General features: G+C 33.4%; 1 protein-coding gene and 1 long non-coding RNA gene across 2 annotated transcripts; both read left to right on the plus strand.

Moving 5' to 3' along the window:
* Positions 1-1,023: 1,023 nt before the first annotated feature.
* Positions 1,024-2,291, plus strand: LOC140174346 (protein FAR1-RELATED SEQUENCE 5-like). The gene is made up of 2 exons (XM_072198789.1): positions 1,024-1,766; positions 2,156-2,291. Exons 1-2 carry the CDS (start codon positions 1,024-1,026, stop codon positions 2,289-2,291), a joined length of 879 nt encoding a protein of 292 aa, XP_072054890.1.
* A 3,795-nt stretch (positions 2,292-6,086) lies between these two features.
* LOC140174226 (uncharacterized) lies at positions 6,087-6,615 on the plus strand. Its single transcript, XR_011863479.1, has 2 exons — positions 6,087-6,196; positions 6,314-6,615. It is a non-coding gene; the product is annotated as an uncharacterized lncRNA (long non-coding RNA).
* The last annotated feature ends 12,506 nt before the right edge of the window (positions 6,616-19,121 follow it).

A 19,121-nucleotide genomic window follows, 5' to 3' on the forward strand; every position in this document is an offset into this window, starting at 1 on the left:
ATGCTTTTTCTATTTTTACTCTTCTAGTTCCACCATTAGATTTTGGATTCATGCTTCTTCATTTCCCCCCTTAATACAATAAATGAAACTCGTGTCCAACTCCATGATTCCTAAGATTGACACTATTGGATTGATTTTAATTTTAAAAGATCGTGACTTGTGATGGCTGGTACTTGGTGTGCGGACGATATCAAGTTCAATAGTTCTTCTACTATTACTATTTGGTCTATGTTTTACTAAATAATTTGTTCTTCTCATGTTTGGCAATTTATATACAAAATTTAGTTTCATTTTGAATTGTGTATTGGTATTTAGGAAGTTATGGGTCAAGAATTTTCTCATGAAGGGGTTAATAGCGAGCATACATCATATAATCAGTATGAGCAGGAGGAAGAAAAACATGAGGAAGTTGACGTGGATTATATGGATGAGGACGACACAAATGTGGAACCAATGTTCGATTATGTGGGCTTTGATGCAGGGTATAATATTGACTCACTCGAAGACATTAGGATTATTGAATTTTGGAACATCAGGGATGAAAATGTATGTCATTTTCACTTTTCTAATGTCGACATTGCATTTGAGTTCTACAATAGATATGCAAGGACAAGAGTCTTTAGTGCTCGGAAGAACAGGACTACGAAGAGTCGTGCAGGCATACTTAAGTTGAAGAATTTTGTATGTCATCATGAAGGATTTAGACCGCAAAATAATTACAGCATTGGAAACCTTAAGAGAAAACCTACACCCGAGACAAGGTGTGGCTGCAGTGCAATGATGGAGATTTGTGTAGATGCACCTAGTGGTCGTTGGTTTATTTCTTATTTTTCTTATGAACACAATCATCCGCTTCTGGATCCTCGGTTGACTGGATTGCTCCCTGGGCATAGATTCATGTCTGAGGCTGATATTGGCTACATGGTTAACATGAAAAAGGGTGGGATTAGTGTTGGGCAGATATATCGGGCATTAGCAAATTAGGCAGGTGGCTACGAGTATCTTTCTTTCACGCAAAGGGACATGTACAATAAAATAGCAAAGCAGATCTGCCAATTACCCGGTGATGCATATGCAGCTTTGAAGTATCTAAAAGATCAAGCAACAAATGACCCTTCTCTCTATTTTAATCATCACATGGATGTCGATGGTACTTTGCGCAATTTATTTTGGTGCGATGGTCTCAGGAGGACAGACTACTCATTATTTGGCGATGTGCCAGCTTTTGATGCTATCGATAAGAGGAATAAATATATGTGTCCACTGGTGGTATTTTCTGGTGTCAATCATCACAATCAAACAATTATCTTTGCTGCTGCTTTAATTTGCGATGAGAAAAAAAACACATATAGGTGGTTGCTACAACAACTGAAGGTGGCAATGAATGAGAAAGCACATGTTTCGGTGATCACAGATGGTGATCTATCAATGAAGTTCACCATTGAGAAAGATTTTCCTAATGCACATCATAGATTATGTGCATGGCATCTGATTCGCAATGCAACAAGTAACATTGGCAAGCCCCTGTTTACCTCCATGTTTAAAAAGTGTATGCTAGGCGACTATGAAATTGATGTATTTCGTCAAAAGTGGTTTGAAATGGTTGAGAGATTTGGTGTCGAAAATAAGAATTGGGTCCTAGATATGTATAAAAAGAGACATTCATGGGCAACTGCACATATAAGAGAGAAGTTTTTTGCTGGTTTTCGGACTACTTCTCGGTACGAGGGATTAAACTCAATTATTGCAAAGTATGTCAACTCTAGGTACAATCTGGTTGAGTTCATTCAACACTTTAATTGTTGTATCGACCATATAAGGTGGAAAGAGGTCTAGGCTGACCTCGCCTCTATGAATGAGAGACCCAGTATGCAAACCTATTTTCAACAGTTAGAGAGGAGTGCTGCCAATGTTAACACCTTATCAATATTTCATATGTTCCAACCAATCCTTGTACGGGTTGCATCAATGAAGGTAATAAATATGAGGCAAACTGGCTCTTATGTGATTTACTCTATCGATTTGGACCGAATGTCAAATGAGATGTGGTGTGTATTCTGTTGTGACAATGAGATGGAATTCAATTGTTCATGTATGAGAATGGAATCATTTGGTATACCTTGTGAATGAATAGTTTGCGTCTTGGTGCATGAAGATATAGAGGAGTTGCCAAGGTCATTAGTCTTGCCTCAGTGGACCAAGACTGCCAAAGTAGGTTTGCAAAATGCGGACGGGCTTCATTGGGATTCTTTGATGCTAAGTCAATACGGTTGTTTGATGGATTGGTTTAGACAACTAGCCAACTTTGCTTGCCGAGATAACGAGAGATTTATCTTTACACGGGAAATGGCTATGAATTTGTTGAAACAATTTAAGGAGGAAGATACTGCACAAAAGAATTGGTCAATGATGCAGATATTGTAAGAGATGGTGTGTGATGAGTTCTAATTCACACCCCATTCAAAAATTAGTGAATTAGTTCTTTTGGCAAGCGCACCAAAATTATCGCCAGGTAATAGCCCATAGTGGAGTGGGATCGTATCCACAGAGATTGGCAAATTCAAGCAGTTTTAATTGGTTGATGAATTAGTCAAGTGGATCAATAAGATTGTGAAGTGCAGAATTGTAAATGACATAAATGTAAATGACTAGAATATAAAGAAAAGTAATAAAGTGCAGAAACGGAAATTGCAAAATGTAGAGTGCTGAATCATAAATGACTTGAACGTAAATGGGAGTGGGGAATTACTGAATGTAAAAATTAAGCTGTAAAGAAATGGATGGATAAGAATGGGGAAGTTCATTGAGATTGGGAGATGTTGTCTCTTTGGATCAAATCTAGCTTATATTCTCTTCAATCATGTAACTCATTGACCTCTTGGCAATCATGATTGATTGAGCCCCAATCCCTTGGTGACTCAATCTTTCAGATCTTGATCAATAGCCAATTCCTTGGTCTAATTGCTTATGAAGAGAGATATGTTTGGTCCCTGATTATACCACACACCCTTATAGGTCCAGGTAGAGGGAGGATTATATGTCACGTATCCAAACACCAAAACCCAGATTTTACTCAAGTGTGAGAAGGGATTTCAAGCATGTTTTCATGTTTCCTTTCCCAAGGTTCCCATGAAACCCAATTGCATTCAATCTCTTTCCCAAGATAATTGAACACTAAGCATTAAGAACAAAATTCCTTCTAGCAAATCAAAGAGAAGATGAAGAGAAGAAGAATTTCACTATTATCAATCCATCAAGTACAACAGAGCTCCCTCTCTCAATGAGAGGGAAGTTAGCTACTCATAGGTCAAAAAGAACTCAAAAGTGAAGTGTAAAAGTGGATCTAAAACTGACTGCTTAACCCCCTTTTTTAGTACTCCTTGGGGGTATTTATACTACTCCTAGTAAAATAAAAGAATTACAAAAGTGAAAAGGGAAAATTACATTTTGGAGGGAAAAGACAATACTCAATAAGCGTAACTTCTCAGCTGGCGTATGGCTAGCACTTTACTGGCGTGTCACGTGCCCTTCATTTCTAGCTTGGCGTGCCACGCCCAATCCTTCAGGTGGCACGCTCATCTCTCTATCAACCTTGGCGTGCCACGCCTTCGAACTCAAGTGGCACGCCCTTTGTCTTTTTCCACTTTTCTTTGCCTCTAGAAACTTGAACTTGGCGTGGCACGCCAGACCTTGCTCTATGCTTGGCTAAGCTTTTCTGGAAAGTCCGACTAGCATGGCATGCCTAGGGTCTAGCGTGCCACGCCCCTTTGTGAGTGAGTGGTTCCTCTGTTTGGCGTGCCACGCCACGAACTCAAGTGGCATGCCCCAATGCTTCTTTGTCCTCTGAATGACACTGGCGTGCCACGACTGGTTGCTCAAGTGGCACACCTAAGTGGAGAATGGTGAATGGCGTGCCACGCCTTGGATACCAAGTGGCACACCCCATGTAATTGGCCTCCTTCATCCTCTTTGGAAACTTGTACCAACGTGCCACGCCTGAAGGCTGGCGTGCCACGCCCATAATCTTGCCTTGATTCCAGTGGTTGGCGTGCCATGGCTCAGCTTCAAGTGGCACTCCATAGTGAGATGCTTGGGTTGGCGTGTCACGCCTTCGATACCAAGTGGCACGCCTAAGTGAGATTGAGAGGTTGGCGTGCCACGCCTTCAACTTCAAGTGGCACGCCCAGTCTTTAGTTGCCTTCACCTCCTTCTCTGAATTATTGTACCAGCGTGCCACGCCATGCTGCTCAAGTGGCACGCCCATGCATTTGTGCACTCTTCAAGCTTGGCGTGCCATGCCTGGGCTCTCAAGTGGCACGCACAAGTGACTTCTTGGAGCTGGCGTGCCACGCCTTCGACACCAAGTACCACGCCATAGTGGAGGTTCTTCCTGAGATGGTGAGTTGGAGTGCCACACCCCTTTGCTCAAGTGGCATGCCCATAGTAGTTGATGGGTCAGGCGTGCCACGCCCAACCTGGCGTGCCACGCCCCTTTTGTGTCCTCCATTTTGCTCTCAGGAATTTTGTACTAGTGTGCCATGCCCAGTCCCTGGCGTGCCACGCCCATATGTATGCTTGGACTTCTTCTCTGGACTTTAGTGCTGGCGTGCCACGCCGAGCTCCTGGCGTGCCACGCCAGTGTATTTTTATGGCGTTTGCTCCAAGTGGCACGCCAGTTTCACACGTCCAGCTTGTTATTTGTCTTCTACCCATTTTTGATGTCTTTTTTACCTAAAATTCAGCACAACTCATCTCAAAATAGTGTACCATAATATTCGTCAAATAAGGCATGAATTGTACTGATCAAATGAGATTTATGCTCTTTTATGGTCTTCTTTATGCAAGAAAGAAGGGTAGATGACGCAAGTCATCAGTGTGCAAGTGGATGCTTCTGGAGCTGGGCTCGCAACCAATGATCTCAGACATAGCATGCCAAGGGACCCAGGAAAATGTAGGACAAAAGGGGGGCTTCTCAGTCCAATAAAAGAAAACATCGATGTGGACAATGTGGCATGGAGGGCCACAATCGAACAACTTGTCGTGTTCGTCGTGGAATTTCACAGTTAGAAGGCCGTGGAAATGACACATTTGATAATGACTCCGATGATCACATGAACATTGAAGATGACTCATTGGTAAGTATTTTTACCAATGACGTATGACTAAGTTTTAATTGCTGCTTATTAGCTAGTACTAATGATATTATATTGCTAATATTGTAGGTATATGATGAGAGTGCTTCGTACAGTAGCAATGAAGTGCTGTAATAAGGTATAGTTAATGGTTTAAGTTTCTGGTATTCTCTAATTTTTATTCTATTTGGGATTGGTGTTTTTTTTTAATTTATTTTTGTTATATATAATGTTATTGGAATTCAGCTTTTGCGATGGTTGTTGTTGTTTGTGTTTATGACTAAAGGTTGAGGTTTGTACCCTTTTTATGGCATCATAGAAATGTGAAGCTATTGCTTTTTTATTCCATCGTAATAATGAAAAAAGATAAATTCACTATCCTTCATTTGTTAGTGAATTTGTTGTGTTCTTTGTCACATTGATCTATTCAAATATTATGTTTCTTACATGTTAGACTATTGCTATTTACTATTATGAACCGAAGTTTGAAGTCCTGCTTGGCTTTTCTTCTTCTGATAGTGGATATCAAGATTAGGGACCAAAGTTAGAAGACTTGAAGTTTAACCTTTATTTTACTGCAATATACTTGCTATGCAGCCTATATTATGCTAGATTCTTTGCTGTGGAGCATACTAGTGCCGGATTATTCTCAAGGAAGTGTGGTGAATATTTATTTGTGGTTATACTAATATTCAAGTAATGCCAAGTATGTTGCGGAAGCTTTTATTCTTTTTAGGTTTTCATTTCCTTACTGTCACTTAAACGGTGACTTATTTGAATTGCTTATTGCATACTCGCCATTGTGCATTTGTTCTCTTCGTGCGAATATTTCATTGTCATCATCATCTTTTTTTTTTCTTTGTAATCTAGCTATTTATGTTCGTATGCATTTTGAAAATGTCATAGTGATATGGTTGTCGATTTGATGAATACTACTTTTTTGGCCCCTAGTTTCCTCACCTAAGTAATGCTCTTGCACTATGTATTAGGCTCTGTATAAAGCTCTAATGAGGCAAGAAGAACTGCTAGCTTACATTGACAGCCAAGAAGAAGCTAGGCTAAGGGTGAGTTGTCTAAAATCTTTTTAGAACACAGTTAAATCATATAGTTTCTTTTTCCACATGATTTTTCTGATAGTTCTATTTCCTTATTTCCTTCATTTTGATGATGTTATTTAGTAGAAGAAGAAGTTCTGCTGGTGAGTGTTGTTGCTGAAAGAGGATCTGCATGACCAAGTTTTTCATACCATGGTATTTTTGAGGATTGCTGAATGCTGACCCCTTGCACATGTAAACTCTAAACATTGATTTATAGTTGATGATGGATTTGACTTAACTAAGGAAATTTTATAATGTGTGTATAGCCATTCTGGCTTCTTTGCCGAATTAAACACAAGTTTGTTGTGTCACATTTTTTTTTATAGTTGTGTTTAATGTGATTTGCCTTTATCAGTTGGAAAATGAAAAGCGTTTGTTCCTCTGGATCTCTCTTTGCATAGATTAAATTAGAAAATTAGTTGGTAACTTGGTTATTCAAAAAAAACCAAGCATAGTTTTATTCACTTATTCAGCATATCTATACCAATATATAAAGCCAATACCAGAGTTTGGTGTCCAATTTTTATAGACACCATTTACCCTCAAATAATTTATTTTACAAATCAAATTTATGGACAAAATAGTAATAATACATTTTTGTTTATAATTAACAAAAAAAGTCATTAACCCATTAAATAACTGCTGCAATCGTGAGGAAATTAAATAACTGCTCCACTTATAAATATTCCTCACTGTTGTCGATCCTTTTTTCTGCATCTTGCTATCTTTTGGTTCTAACATGCATTTACTAAGAAAGGGACACCTGCAAATCATTGTGAGAGGATTTGACAAGGAAGTTGATACAATTTCTATGCCAATTCCATTACCAAATACAAGTGCCTTTTGAAAAGTAATAATAGACGGCATGATAATACAAGTGGTTGGTATTTTATATTTACGGTTTATTTTATTTTTGAGTACTAATTTTTAATTTTTAAAATAAAATTCAAAGGACAAGTACTCTTTATCTTATTCCATTTTTTCATCTAAAGTTTGTATTTTTTTTGTATAATTATAGATCGAACACTACTACTCAAATATATTCCATAGTACTAAAATTTATCTATAAATATATTCTATATTTATTAAAATTTATCAATATTTTTTTTGCATTGTTTGATACGTATTATCAAAGTCTATGTTTATTAATTGATACGTATTATTAAAGTCTATGTTTATAATTTCCTAAACTATCTAAACTATATGTAAAGTATTGAAATTGACATTTATTTATAAAGAGTACTAAAATTGACATTTACTAATTTTTTAAATTATTGCAAAAAGATTAATTAATTTAATATTATTCATCTGTGATACGATTGGCATATAAAAGATGTAAAAAAATTTATACTTACCAATGGTAGAATGAAAAATCTCTAAGTATATTTTGTTAATTTTTTTCTTTATTTTTAATATGTTCTATATTAAAAAATATTATTTTTATTAATTATTAGATTGACATATAACACAATAAATATAATAAATATAGTAAAATACGAACTTTGTTAATTGATTTTTTAAATAATCTGGCAACTTAAGATAAGAACTTTGTTAATTGATTTTGTTATCTTTTTCTTATTTTTAATCTATTTTACATTGGATAATATTATTTTTTATTAATTATTATATTGACATATAACATTTAAATGTGTTAAGATAAGAATTGTGTTATATATTTTTCGTTATTTCAACTTTCATGATTATTTCGTTTTCTTTATTTTTCTGTCATAAGTCAAGTAAGTTTTAATTTATTATTTTTCTTATATATATTCTATTTTAAAAATTATTTTATTTTTTTAGGTTTTCTAATATGTTTTATTGTAATTTTCTTTTACTTTAAAAATTTTATGGTCTGAAGATCTTCTGTTAAACGATTCTAACCATATGATCAAAGAAGAAGTTTAAGATAATAAGTTTGAATTTTGGTAATTTATTGAGTCTAATAGAAATAAACACATTGAAATATAATAAACAGAATCATTAATGCAACATTTATTAATGAATAATTACTAAAAAAAATATTATCTATACCAATATATAATGGGATATGGAATTGTGATATCCAATTTTTTCTTCTTATTTTACCCCTGTTTTCTTTTTATTAAAAATTGGCTTTATCCTATGACAGGACTTAAAAATAGATTTCAATAAAAAAAAACTGCTACTACATACTCAATTCTTTTTATTTTATTTTATTTTTTCGAAAACTAGCTTTAACCCACGACAAATTTAAAACTGATTCACTTTCAACCCACGACAGAATTTAAAGTTGATTCACTTTCAATAAAAAAAACTATTAATACGTACTCAATTTAAATACCGAATTCACTTTCAATAACAAAAATTTCTGCGTCTTCAATCGTACTTTACTCAAGAGAGTTAAATATCTGTTTTACTTTCAATCGTGCTCTTGCAATCATTTTTCTTCTTTGTGTCTTGCTACCTTATGTTCTGACAAATATAATTAGAAAATTCAACGAATCAGCAATCATATTATATCAACTAATATAATTCCTATTCCAAATTCATTGTCAAGTACAGAATTAACTACAATTAGACAAATGGTAAGAGCCACCCATCATCATCATCATCATTTTGTTTCAAGTAACATAAAACTTAACATGTATTATGATAATTTAATTTTTTCGGCTATAAATTCAATTTTTGCTTAATATCTGTATTCTACTCTTTAAAAAATCTAGAATTGAAAGCGCGTGATAATGGAGTTGGTCCAAATAACAGACGTCATAGTAACATAATTGGTTGGTATTCTATAACAAAATTAATTAAATTAATATACACTATTTATATATTTCTGATGCTTATTATTTAACTTAAAAAAATTACATATATAACAGAGCACTCTTTAATAAAAAATACAAAAAGTTACTAGAATTTGGTGTCCAATTTTTTTAGACTTCGTATATCCTTACATAATTTATTTCATAAAATAAATTTAGTAGACAAAATAATAATTTTTTTAATATTTCATCTTTATCATATAGTATATAAATAATTAAAAAATTAAAATAAACAATGTATTCATAAAACTAATAATAACAAATAGAATAAAGAGAAAAAATATTATCATATCGCTTATTTTTTGTCATGTATTTTTTAATTTGAGTGATTAAATATATTTTACAAAGTAATAACTATAAAATGAAAATAAATTTATTGCTCTAAATTATTAAAAGAAGTATTGAGTACTCTTTAACTAAAACTTTTATTATAAATTTATTACAAAAAAAATATTTATATTTCAAATTAATGTAGATGCTTGGGATAAAATATTAAAAATAAAAAAAATATGCATTTGCATTCTCATATTAAAAAAAATAAATGAAGTCATTTTAAATAAAAAAATACTACGTTATAAGATAATTATAAAAAGTTGTCAAACATAATAATTTTATTATCAAAATAATATTTATATATTGTGTTAAATTAATGTAACATAATGATTTTTAATATACTTTAATTTAATTTTTTTAGTTTCTATTTTAATTTATATATTTTCATATTTTAAAATTTTGGTAATAATATATATTTTTTATAATTTTAAAATAAAACCAGGAGAATTCTGACTTAAATACAAACATAATGATAGAAGAAGAATACAAGAATATTGATATTTCATCTCATGTATTTAAATACATGGCATAAATAAAAATTAATCCTTCTTATTATAAAATTATTTTCCATTTAAAAATTTAACAAATGCCAAAATTTGATCACGGTAAAATGGGTCATAATTTTATAAAAAATCTAAATACTATATTAAATGTTACAAACAGTGATTGGATATATAATTTTCAAATTCTAAAATTAAAAACATAGATAACGCTTTACATATTTATATGAGTTACTGAATCAATTTTTATTGAATAACTATCTTAAATATCAATTATAAAAAAATACTACTATATCAGCCAATAATAATAATAATCATGAGACACGTAACATTATTTATTATTAAAAAATATATTACTTTAATAATATTAAATATGTAATAAATTCCTAATGTGAAATGTTAAAATATAAATACAAAAAATAAAGATAAATTAGAGTATAACAAATAAACTATTTTTAAAAAAATATTTCTGCAATCTTAACGGACAAAATATTCATCATATTGTTAATTTATCATAATAAATTAAAAAAATAAATTTAAAAATGTCACAAATTAATGGACGATATTCAAACTTTGAAAAAAATCAATGAAAAAAAATATAATAGAAGAATAGTATTTTTAAAATATTCTCTGTTTCAGAATAAAATTAAACAAATTTAAAATAATTAAAATCACCTTTATACGCGACATAAAAGTTAACTTTAATCATGATAACTAATTTTAATCTTATGAATTCAAATTATGCTTATTATCTGTATTGCTCTTTAAAAATATAGGTCTGGAATCACATTATAATGAAGTTGTTCAAGTAAAAGATGTGGTGATGTCCTAACTAGTTAGTACCCTATATATTCAAAATATGTAATAACGTCGTTTTAAATCATTTTGCCTATACATTAAATCTTAATATAGAAGATCAACAAAATTAATTAACTTAATTTACGCGATTTGATTTGGTTTCTGAGAACTAATTTTTAATTCTTTTAAGATAATCTAAAACATATTAAGTTTGTATTTTTTTTTGTATTAGTGTAGGTCGAGACATACACCACTGCTACTAATTTAATGCCTCAATCAATCTCTTATAATGAATCAGTTACAAACAATACTAAAAGACATGCAAATATGAAGTTAGTACTCACTTACTCTACTTATATTTTTAATATTTTATCTTCATCGCATAATATTCATTTAAAATATTTTTTGTATTGAATAAATTAAGAGGTTTGATATTGTGCACTACTATATAAAATGTCTTCTGTTAAACAAAATTATGAATTCTGTAATAAAAAAAATAAAACAAATAATTAACAAATATTATAAATTTTAAATAGGCAATACATTCATAAGACTAATAATAACAATAACTTTATAATAAAATTTTGGTAACAACATATATCTTTTAAAATTAAATAGTAAAATTAGAAAAGATCTACCTTAAACACAAAATAACAACTATTGTAAAATAGTACAAAAATATGTCTTATTTTATCTCATGTATTTATTAATGTATTGTATAAATTATATGGATCCTTTTTATTATAGAATCTTTACCCAATTAAAAATTTAATAGATAGTAAAATTTGGTCATGGCAAAATGTGTTCTAATTTTTTAAAAAATATCAAAACACTATATTAAATATTATAAGTCAATAGGTAACTAAACTAAAAATCCTCAAATTAAAAACATAGATAACATTGTATATATTTTTATGAGTTACCGGATAAATTTTTGTTGAATAACTAATTAAGTACAAACTAAAAAAATGCTACTACAAATATTATTTAATATATTACTTAATGGCAATAACCGTAATACACATAATATCATTTAGTGATGAAAAATAAATCTTAATTAAATTACAGTAACTAAATAATAAGTCCTTGATGATAAAAAAATTATCAAATTAAAATTTAATAATGTATGGAATATAACATAAATGCCCAAAAAAAAAACAAAATAAAGTACAATGAATAAACTAATTTTTAAAAATATTTTCGCAATTTTAGCGGACAAAAACTTCATCATATCGTTATTTTGTCATAATAAATTTAAAAAATTAAATTAAAAATATTATAAATTAATAGACGACATTCAAAACTTTTAAAAAAATACAATAGAAAGTCACCAAAAAAAGAAATACAATAGAAGTATTATCATTCTGAAAATACTTTTTGTATATTTTAGAATAGTTGAGAATAAAAATTTATTCTATCGAATATTTCACCTCATATATTACCTAGAACTTTAAATTATGATGATTTTATATTACCTCTTTATTGTGCGATTTTATAATTTAATATTTTAAACTGTTTTATAGTAATTTTAATTTCAACAAAATATGATATAAATAAGATCACATCAATATTAAAATAAAAAAATATTTATCTAATAAATTTGAAAAGTAAATAATATATTAACAAAAAAAATTAAATTCTTCAAAACAATAGAAAAGCGGCTGAACAGGCACGATAGTGCCTGTTGAGCCGCTAGTATACATAATACACATACATTTGAGGGATGACAGTGCATTACACATTGATCAAATTTATACCAAAGTGAATTCAATAATGACATCTAATGGGGTTGAAGATGGAAACGCCACCAATCATATCAACACAAACTAGTAATAATATTTTGAGGTTAGGTAAAATATATGCTTGTTTCCTCACCAGTGGAACCGCAATCATAAATCAAAGCTTTTTGACGAACGGATTCTTGCTAGTAAAGAATTTCACAAATAATTTCTCATTGTAAGTATAGTTCTAAACCAACAAAGAATCCTTTCGTACAAAAGTTTTGGTTGTCACTTAAGCAAACCCAATAAAAATAATAAACCGAAGTATTTAAACATCAGGTCATTTCTTAAGGAATTGCAGGGAAGTATGATTTATTATTGGTTATGGAAAAAGTATATTTTGGGTTTTTGAAATAGGGAACAAGTAATTTAAATGACAAGAAAAATAAATTAATAATTAGAAAAACTCTTGGCAAGGCATGAGAACTGGAAATCCCATTCTAGTTATTCTTATCAATTGTGATGAGAATTGTTTATTGCTCCCACTTAGTTAACCCTTACTAAATAAAGGAAAGTCAAGTGGACTAATCAATTTGATTCCTCAAGTCCTAGTCAACTCCTGTGGAAAGACTAGCTTTAGAAGGTTCCAAATCAATCAGCAAATTCCAATTTTCAGTCAACAGCTGAGTTTGTTAACTCAAGTGTCACCACTTACTCAACCAAAGTCAAAAGGGGAAAAATCCAAATTATTTATAACATAAATAAAAGAAAGCAATCATAAATCTGAAATACCTCAAATTATATTAAGTAAAGAAATCAATTCCAATATGGGAAAGTTTACAAATCAAATTGGGAAAGTAAATAAACTAAAGTCGTAGCATAAATAAAAGCAGAAGAGAAACTAAATTAACAGAACATTGAACTTGGATTGAAGAAGTAGCCATAAACTAAGGGAAATCCTAATCCTAAAACATAAGAGAGAGGAGAGAGCCTCTCTCTCTCTAGAAAACTACATCTAAAAACTAAAATTGTGAATTATGAATGAATGTTCAAAGAATGGATGCATTCTCCTACTTTGTAGCCTCTAACCTGTGTTTTCTGGGCCGAAAACTGGGTCAAAAACAGCCCAGAAATCGCCCCTAGCGATTTTTGATATGTTCAACACGCGGTAGAGTCATGCGTACGCATCGTCCACGCGTGAGTGTGGATTGGATTTTTGCCAAGTCACGCATGCGCTTGATCTACGCGTGCGTGTCGCCTATCTTCATGGCAGCTATGAAAAATTATATATCGTTGTGAAGCCCCAGATGTTAGCTTTCGAACGCAATGAAAACCACCTCATTTGGACCTCTATAGCTCACGTTATGATCGATTGAGTGCGAAGAGGTCAGGCTGGACAGCTTTAGTAGTTCCTTCAGTTTCTTGTATTCTTTCCACTTTTGCATACTTCCTTTCCATTCTCTAAGCCATTCCTACCTTATAAACTCTGAAATCACTTAGCACACATATCAAGGCATTGAATGGTAGTGAGAGAGGATTAAACATAGAAAATTTAAGGCCAAAGGAGCATGTTTTTAATCATAGCACAAAATTAGGAAGGAAAGTGTAAAACATGCGATTTCTATGAATAAGTGTGAGATTAGTGGATAAAATCCACTCAATTAAGCACAAGATGTACCACAAAATTGTGGTGCATCAAATCTCCCAACACTTAAACATTAGCATGTTCTCATGCCAAGCCCAGGAGAAGCTATAAGAGTGAAGAGGAATGGTAGGATGTATGAAATGCAACCTATTTATATGAATGCAACTAAATTCCAAAATGTTTCTACCTACTCAGTTAAAAGTAAACAAATCCTTCAAGAAGAAATATGAACTGGATTTCACTAATTCAAATTATAAAAATGAAGTACAAATAGACTTGCAAGAAGAAGATAGCTCATGAAAGCCGGGAATAAATAATCGAGTGTCGAACCCTCACCGGAAGTGTATACACTCTAATCGCTCAAGTGTTTAAGGTTCGATTCTCTCAATTCTCTACTAATCTTGCTTTCTAAGGCTTGCTCTTCATCTAACATTCAACAAAAATTTAATGCACAGATACACATATCAAGAGGTTTTTTAAAGGTTGTAATGGGGTTAGGGTCAAGGTAGGATTGTATTTGGTTAAGTGGACTAAAATCTGAATTTTTAATTAACCTAAAATTCTCACCTAACTTAGGACAATCCATGTAATTACAATACAAGATCTAACTGCCCATTAACTATGTTTACCACACAATCATGCATCCTTAACTTTTAGTACAGTACATATGCATTGCTATTACCATTTACTTTGGGGCATTTTGTCCCCTTTTTTATTGTTTGCTCTTTTTCTTTTTTTTTTTCTTTTTTTTCTATTATATTTTTTTCTTTTTTTTTGTTTATTTTTTTTTCAATGCATATGATTAAATCATTGAATGCATAAACATGTTCTCACATTCTTTTTCACATTTTTTCAAGAATATACAACACCCAGTTCTCAAACCAAATTTTAATCATCCCAACTTCCCCACACTTAATTCATGAGAACTTTTACTAGTCTAAGCTAATCAAGGATTCAAATGAAGGACATTATTGTTTTACGCTTAGAGTTAGTGATGTGCTAAAGTAAAGAACAAAGGGGTAAAATAGGCTCAAAATTGGTTTGCAAAGGATAGTGAAAGGATAAGGCCATATGTGTATGTAAGCTAAGCGAAACAAGGCCTCAATCATATAAGTATATGCATATATTAAACAATGGAAATATAGAATTAAGCAAGACAAAGATCACAATTTTAGAGAGAACAACACACATAAAAAAAATAAAATATTGGTTGATAAAATGCAACCAATCAAATAGGCTCAAAATCTCACTAGTTTTGTGTGTTCGAGCTCTAAACCATGTTCCAAAGTAAAATTCTTCAAACAAGTTTATCAAAAATTTAATTTAAATTAGTGAAATACTCTAAAAATTTTCTTGAAAAAAAAAATATTACTTCAACCAATTAGTGGTAAAATATGAACAAAATCAAACAAACATGCAATCAAACATGCAAATGCAATAACTAACTACAAAGAAGAGTAAGAATTGGTGTTGAAAAGGAAGTAGCTAACCCACGAAAGTTGGTATCGACCTTCCCACACTTAAAGATTGCACCGTCCTTGGTGCATGAAGAGACGTACAAGTGGATGAGTGTGGTGGTTCCTCAGCTGGTGCTCTTTTTGTTCCTCTCCTTGCCGGTGGGTTGAAAGCAGCTTTCTCTTTACCCTTCTTGGTGGCCATCCTGAAAAGGAGAAAAGGAAAGGTGTATGAGTTCAAAGGGATAGAGCAAGAAAGGAGACAGTACGAGTGATAATCTTGCCAAGGTAAAGGTAATGAGCTAAATACATGGTCGCGACTACATGCAATTAGTTCATCAATGGTAATATAGCAAGTGCAGATTATGACAATTAGATGCAAGATGTTCATTGACATGCCAGCAAAGGCATGAGTAGCGTATAATGTATTATCACTCATAACAAACTAACAATCACGTTTGTATTGACAATTATTTTCAATTAATAAAAAGGATTGTAAGTGTTTAGTGAAAGACAGGCATTAGAGTAGAGGGATACAACAATTGAAAATGCAAAATGCTATACGGGCTTTTTCACAAACACTTAGTATGCATGTTTAATATGATAGGGAAAGAATTAAAACTGAAAACATGCAAGCAACCCAAAAATAATTAATAATAATTGTCAAATAATTCCTTAATAATCCACAAGCAATTATAGGAGAATAATCACCCAATTTAGATTTCTAACACCAATTAGAATAATGCAAAAAGAAATAAATAAAAAGAAGAAGAAAAAGAAAATAGAAAGAAAGAACCTTGGGAATAAGGTGAGAAAGAGAGGTAATGGAGAATAGGAGGTGAAGAAAATATGATAAGAAGAAGAAAAGAGTGAAGAAAGAGAAGAAAGAAGAAGAAAGAAGAGAGAAAGAAAGAAGGATTTGGAAAGATAAGATAAGAAAACAGGGCTGCACAGGGTTCTGTGTGTGTTGTGCACACAACGCGTACGCGTGGATTGCGCAGAGAGGGGGTGACGCGTAAGCGTCGGTCACACGGACGCGTGACCATGTTGGTGCTACTAGCGCGAGGGCAACGTGGCTCCTGCACAACCCTCTGTCTGTTTTGGGATGTGTGCCAAAATAGTGTATGACGCGTGCGTGCCAGGCATGCGCACGCATGGAAGTGCAATAGTGGAAAACGACGCGCACGTGTCATGGATGTGTGCGCGTGATGCATTTTGTGCCTCGGGCACAGCGCCAGCACCAAGCCAACACAACGTTTAGGAAAACACCTTTTTACGTCGATTTCTCAAAGCCACGCATACGCGTGAAGTGCCAAAATCCCAAGTGACACGTATGCGTGGAGTACACGTACGCGTGATGATGCGTGTGCGTCTGGCACACTTTCTGCACTGCTCCCACGCAACTTTCTGCCATTTTTTTATGCAGTATGCAGATGAGAATGCAGACTATATGCAGAACTAATGAGAAGAGTTACTAAAATAAAACTAAGAAGAGAGAAAGGAACGATCATACCATGGTGGGTTGTCTCCAACCTAGCACTTTTAGTTATTGTCCTTAAGTTGGATATTTGGTGAGCTCCTTGTCAGGGCGGCTTATGCTTGAACTCGTCTTGAAACTTCCACCAATGCTTGGACTTCCAATAACCTCTATCAATACCAAGTAAATTCCTCAATCTTTGATGGAGTTCTTCATAAGCTTTGAGCTCCCAAAATTGATCCTCATATATTCCCGGATCCCAAATCTCGTTTCTACACCCGTCTTCAAGTTGATTATCATTATTCCATCCGGGTGGTTCAGCCTTGGAATTCTCATTTAAGCACCCAAACATCCTCCTAGACCTATTTAATCGAGCTCTACACTAACCCTTGTACTTCAATTTGGAGCATGCAACCATATGGAACCTTGCATGACAACTCCTACCACTAACCATTTTCCTTTTACTCTTGAAGCCACAAAGAGCTCTAAGTTGACCATCCGTCTCTAGTAGCCCATATTCAAGTGGAAAATTAAAGGTTAAGGATAAGGAATTTTACCCACTTGAATATTGTATTGGATGGTAATGGCTTTGGGAGAGGTGCTTCTTATAATCTTGCGAGCTCCACTCCCTTGTGCTCTTCCTTGACAACTTCCACCTCATTGCAAGCTTCTTCAATATCAACCTCTTTCTCTTGGGAGCTTTCTTCCACTTCAATTTCTTCTTCATTACTCACCAAGGGTATGGGAGGTTGTGCTTCTTCTTCTTTAATCTTCATCTCTTAATTAACATATTCCAAGTCTTCAACCATGACATGCCTTGGAGGTTGTACACCCTCCTCAAAATCAAATGCAACTGTCTTGGAGGGAGGCTCCATGGCTTGACCTTCCCATGGAGGTTCCGCATCTCTGAAGTTCTCAACCACTTCCTCTTTAACTATTGCGGCTTCATCCAGTTGTTTAAGCATAAAATCGCACTCCTCCTTGATGATTTCCTTTCTATGACAAATCCCTTCAACTACTCCTTCATCTGCAAAGGTCTCTCCTACCTTCACCTTTAGGGCCTCCTCTAGCTTCTTATGAAGTATGGATTCGCGAAGACGACCCCTTCTCTCTTGTTCTATGTCAATAGCATCATTGAGATCATGTTGCTCTTGGATTGATGGATGTGGGTGCTCTTCTATGAAGGGTGGTGATGGGATGGGTGGATCATTATGTGGTTGTAATGAGAGTGTACTAGGGCTTGAGGGTTGATTGTTGGAGGTATTCGATGATCCAATTTGGGAGATGAGGGATTGTATAATGGAGGTCAGACCAGTAAGTGCGCTTTCCATGGTATTTTGTCTTTGTGCAAAAGATTGAAGCATCTCGTCACAGGAAGATGAAAGGGGGCAATTATTTTAGAATTGGGGTGGTTCTGTGTAAGGTTCAGATGGTGGTTGGTATGGTGGATAAGGATTAGGGTCATATGGGGGTGTTTGGTGGTAAGGGACTTGCGAGTAAGGTGGTTCAAAGTTATGTTGAGGGGGTGGTTCATAAGCATATAGTAGGGCTTGTTGGTAACTACAAGGGGGTCCATGGTGGACGAAATTGTGATCACTGTTCTTTAAGTTGTATAAAATTATTATTGTGGCACCAGTTGAATTCACAACTCCGTTCAACTAACCAGCAAGTGTACTGGGTCGTCCAAGTAATAAACCTTACGTGAGTAAGGGTCGATCCCACAGAGATTGTTGGTATGAAGCAAGCTATGGTTACCTTGTAAATCTCAGTTAGGCAGATTAAATTGGTTTATGGGTTCGAAAATTAATAATAAAAAGAAGAAATAATAAAAGGGATAGAATACTTATGCAGATTCATTGGTGAGAATTTCAGATAAGCGTATGGAGATACTGTATGGCTCAAGGACGCCTGCTTTCCTACTGCTTCAACTCAATCCTTCTTACTCCTTTCCATGGCAAGCTGTGTATAGGGGTTCACCATCAGCGGTGGCTACTTTCAATCCTCTCGGGAAAATGATCCTATGCGGCTGTCACTCGCATGGCTAATCGTCTGGAGGCATCACCCATGGTTGATGGCTACATCCCATCCTCGCAGTGAAAACTACGCTCATGCACTCTGTCACAGCACGGCTAATCACTGGTTGGTTCCTGCGCCTACTGGAAT

Source organism: Arachis hypogaea, chromosome 7 (assembly GCF_003086295.3).
Source record: "Arachis hypogaea cultivar Tifrunner chromosome 7, arahy.Tifrunner.gnm2.J5K5, whole genome shotgun sequence".
Classification (NCBI taxonomy): Eukaryota; Viridiplantae; Streptophyta; class Magnoliopsida; order Fabales; family Fabaceae; genus Arachis; species Arachis hypogaea.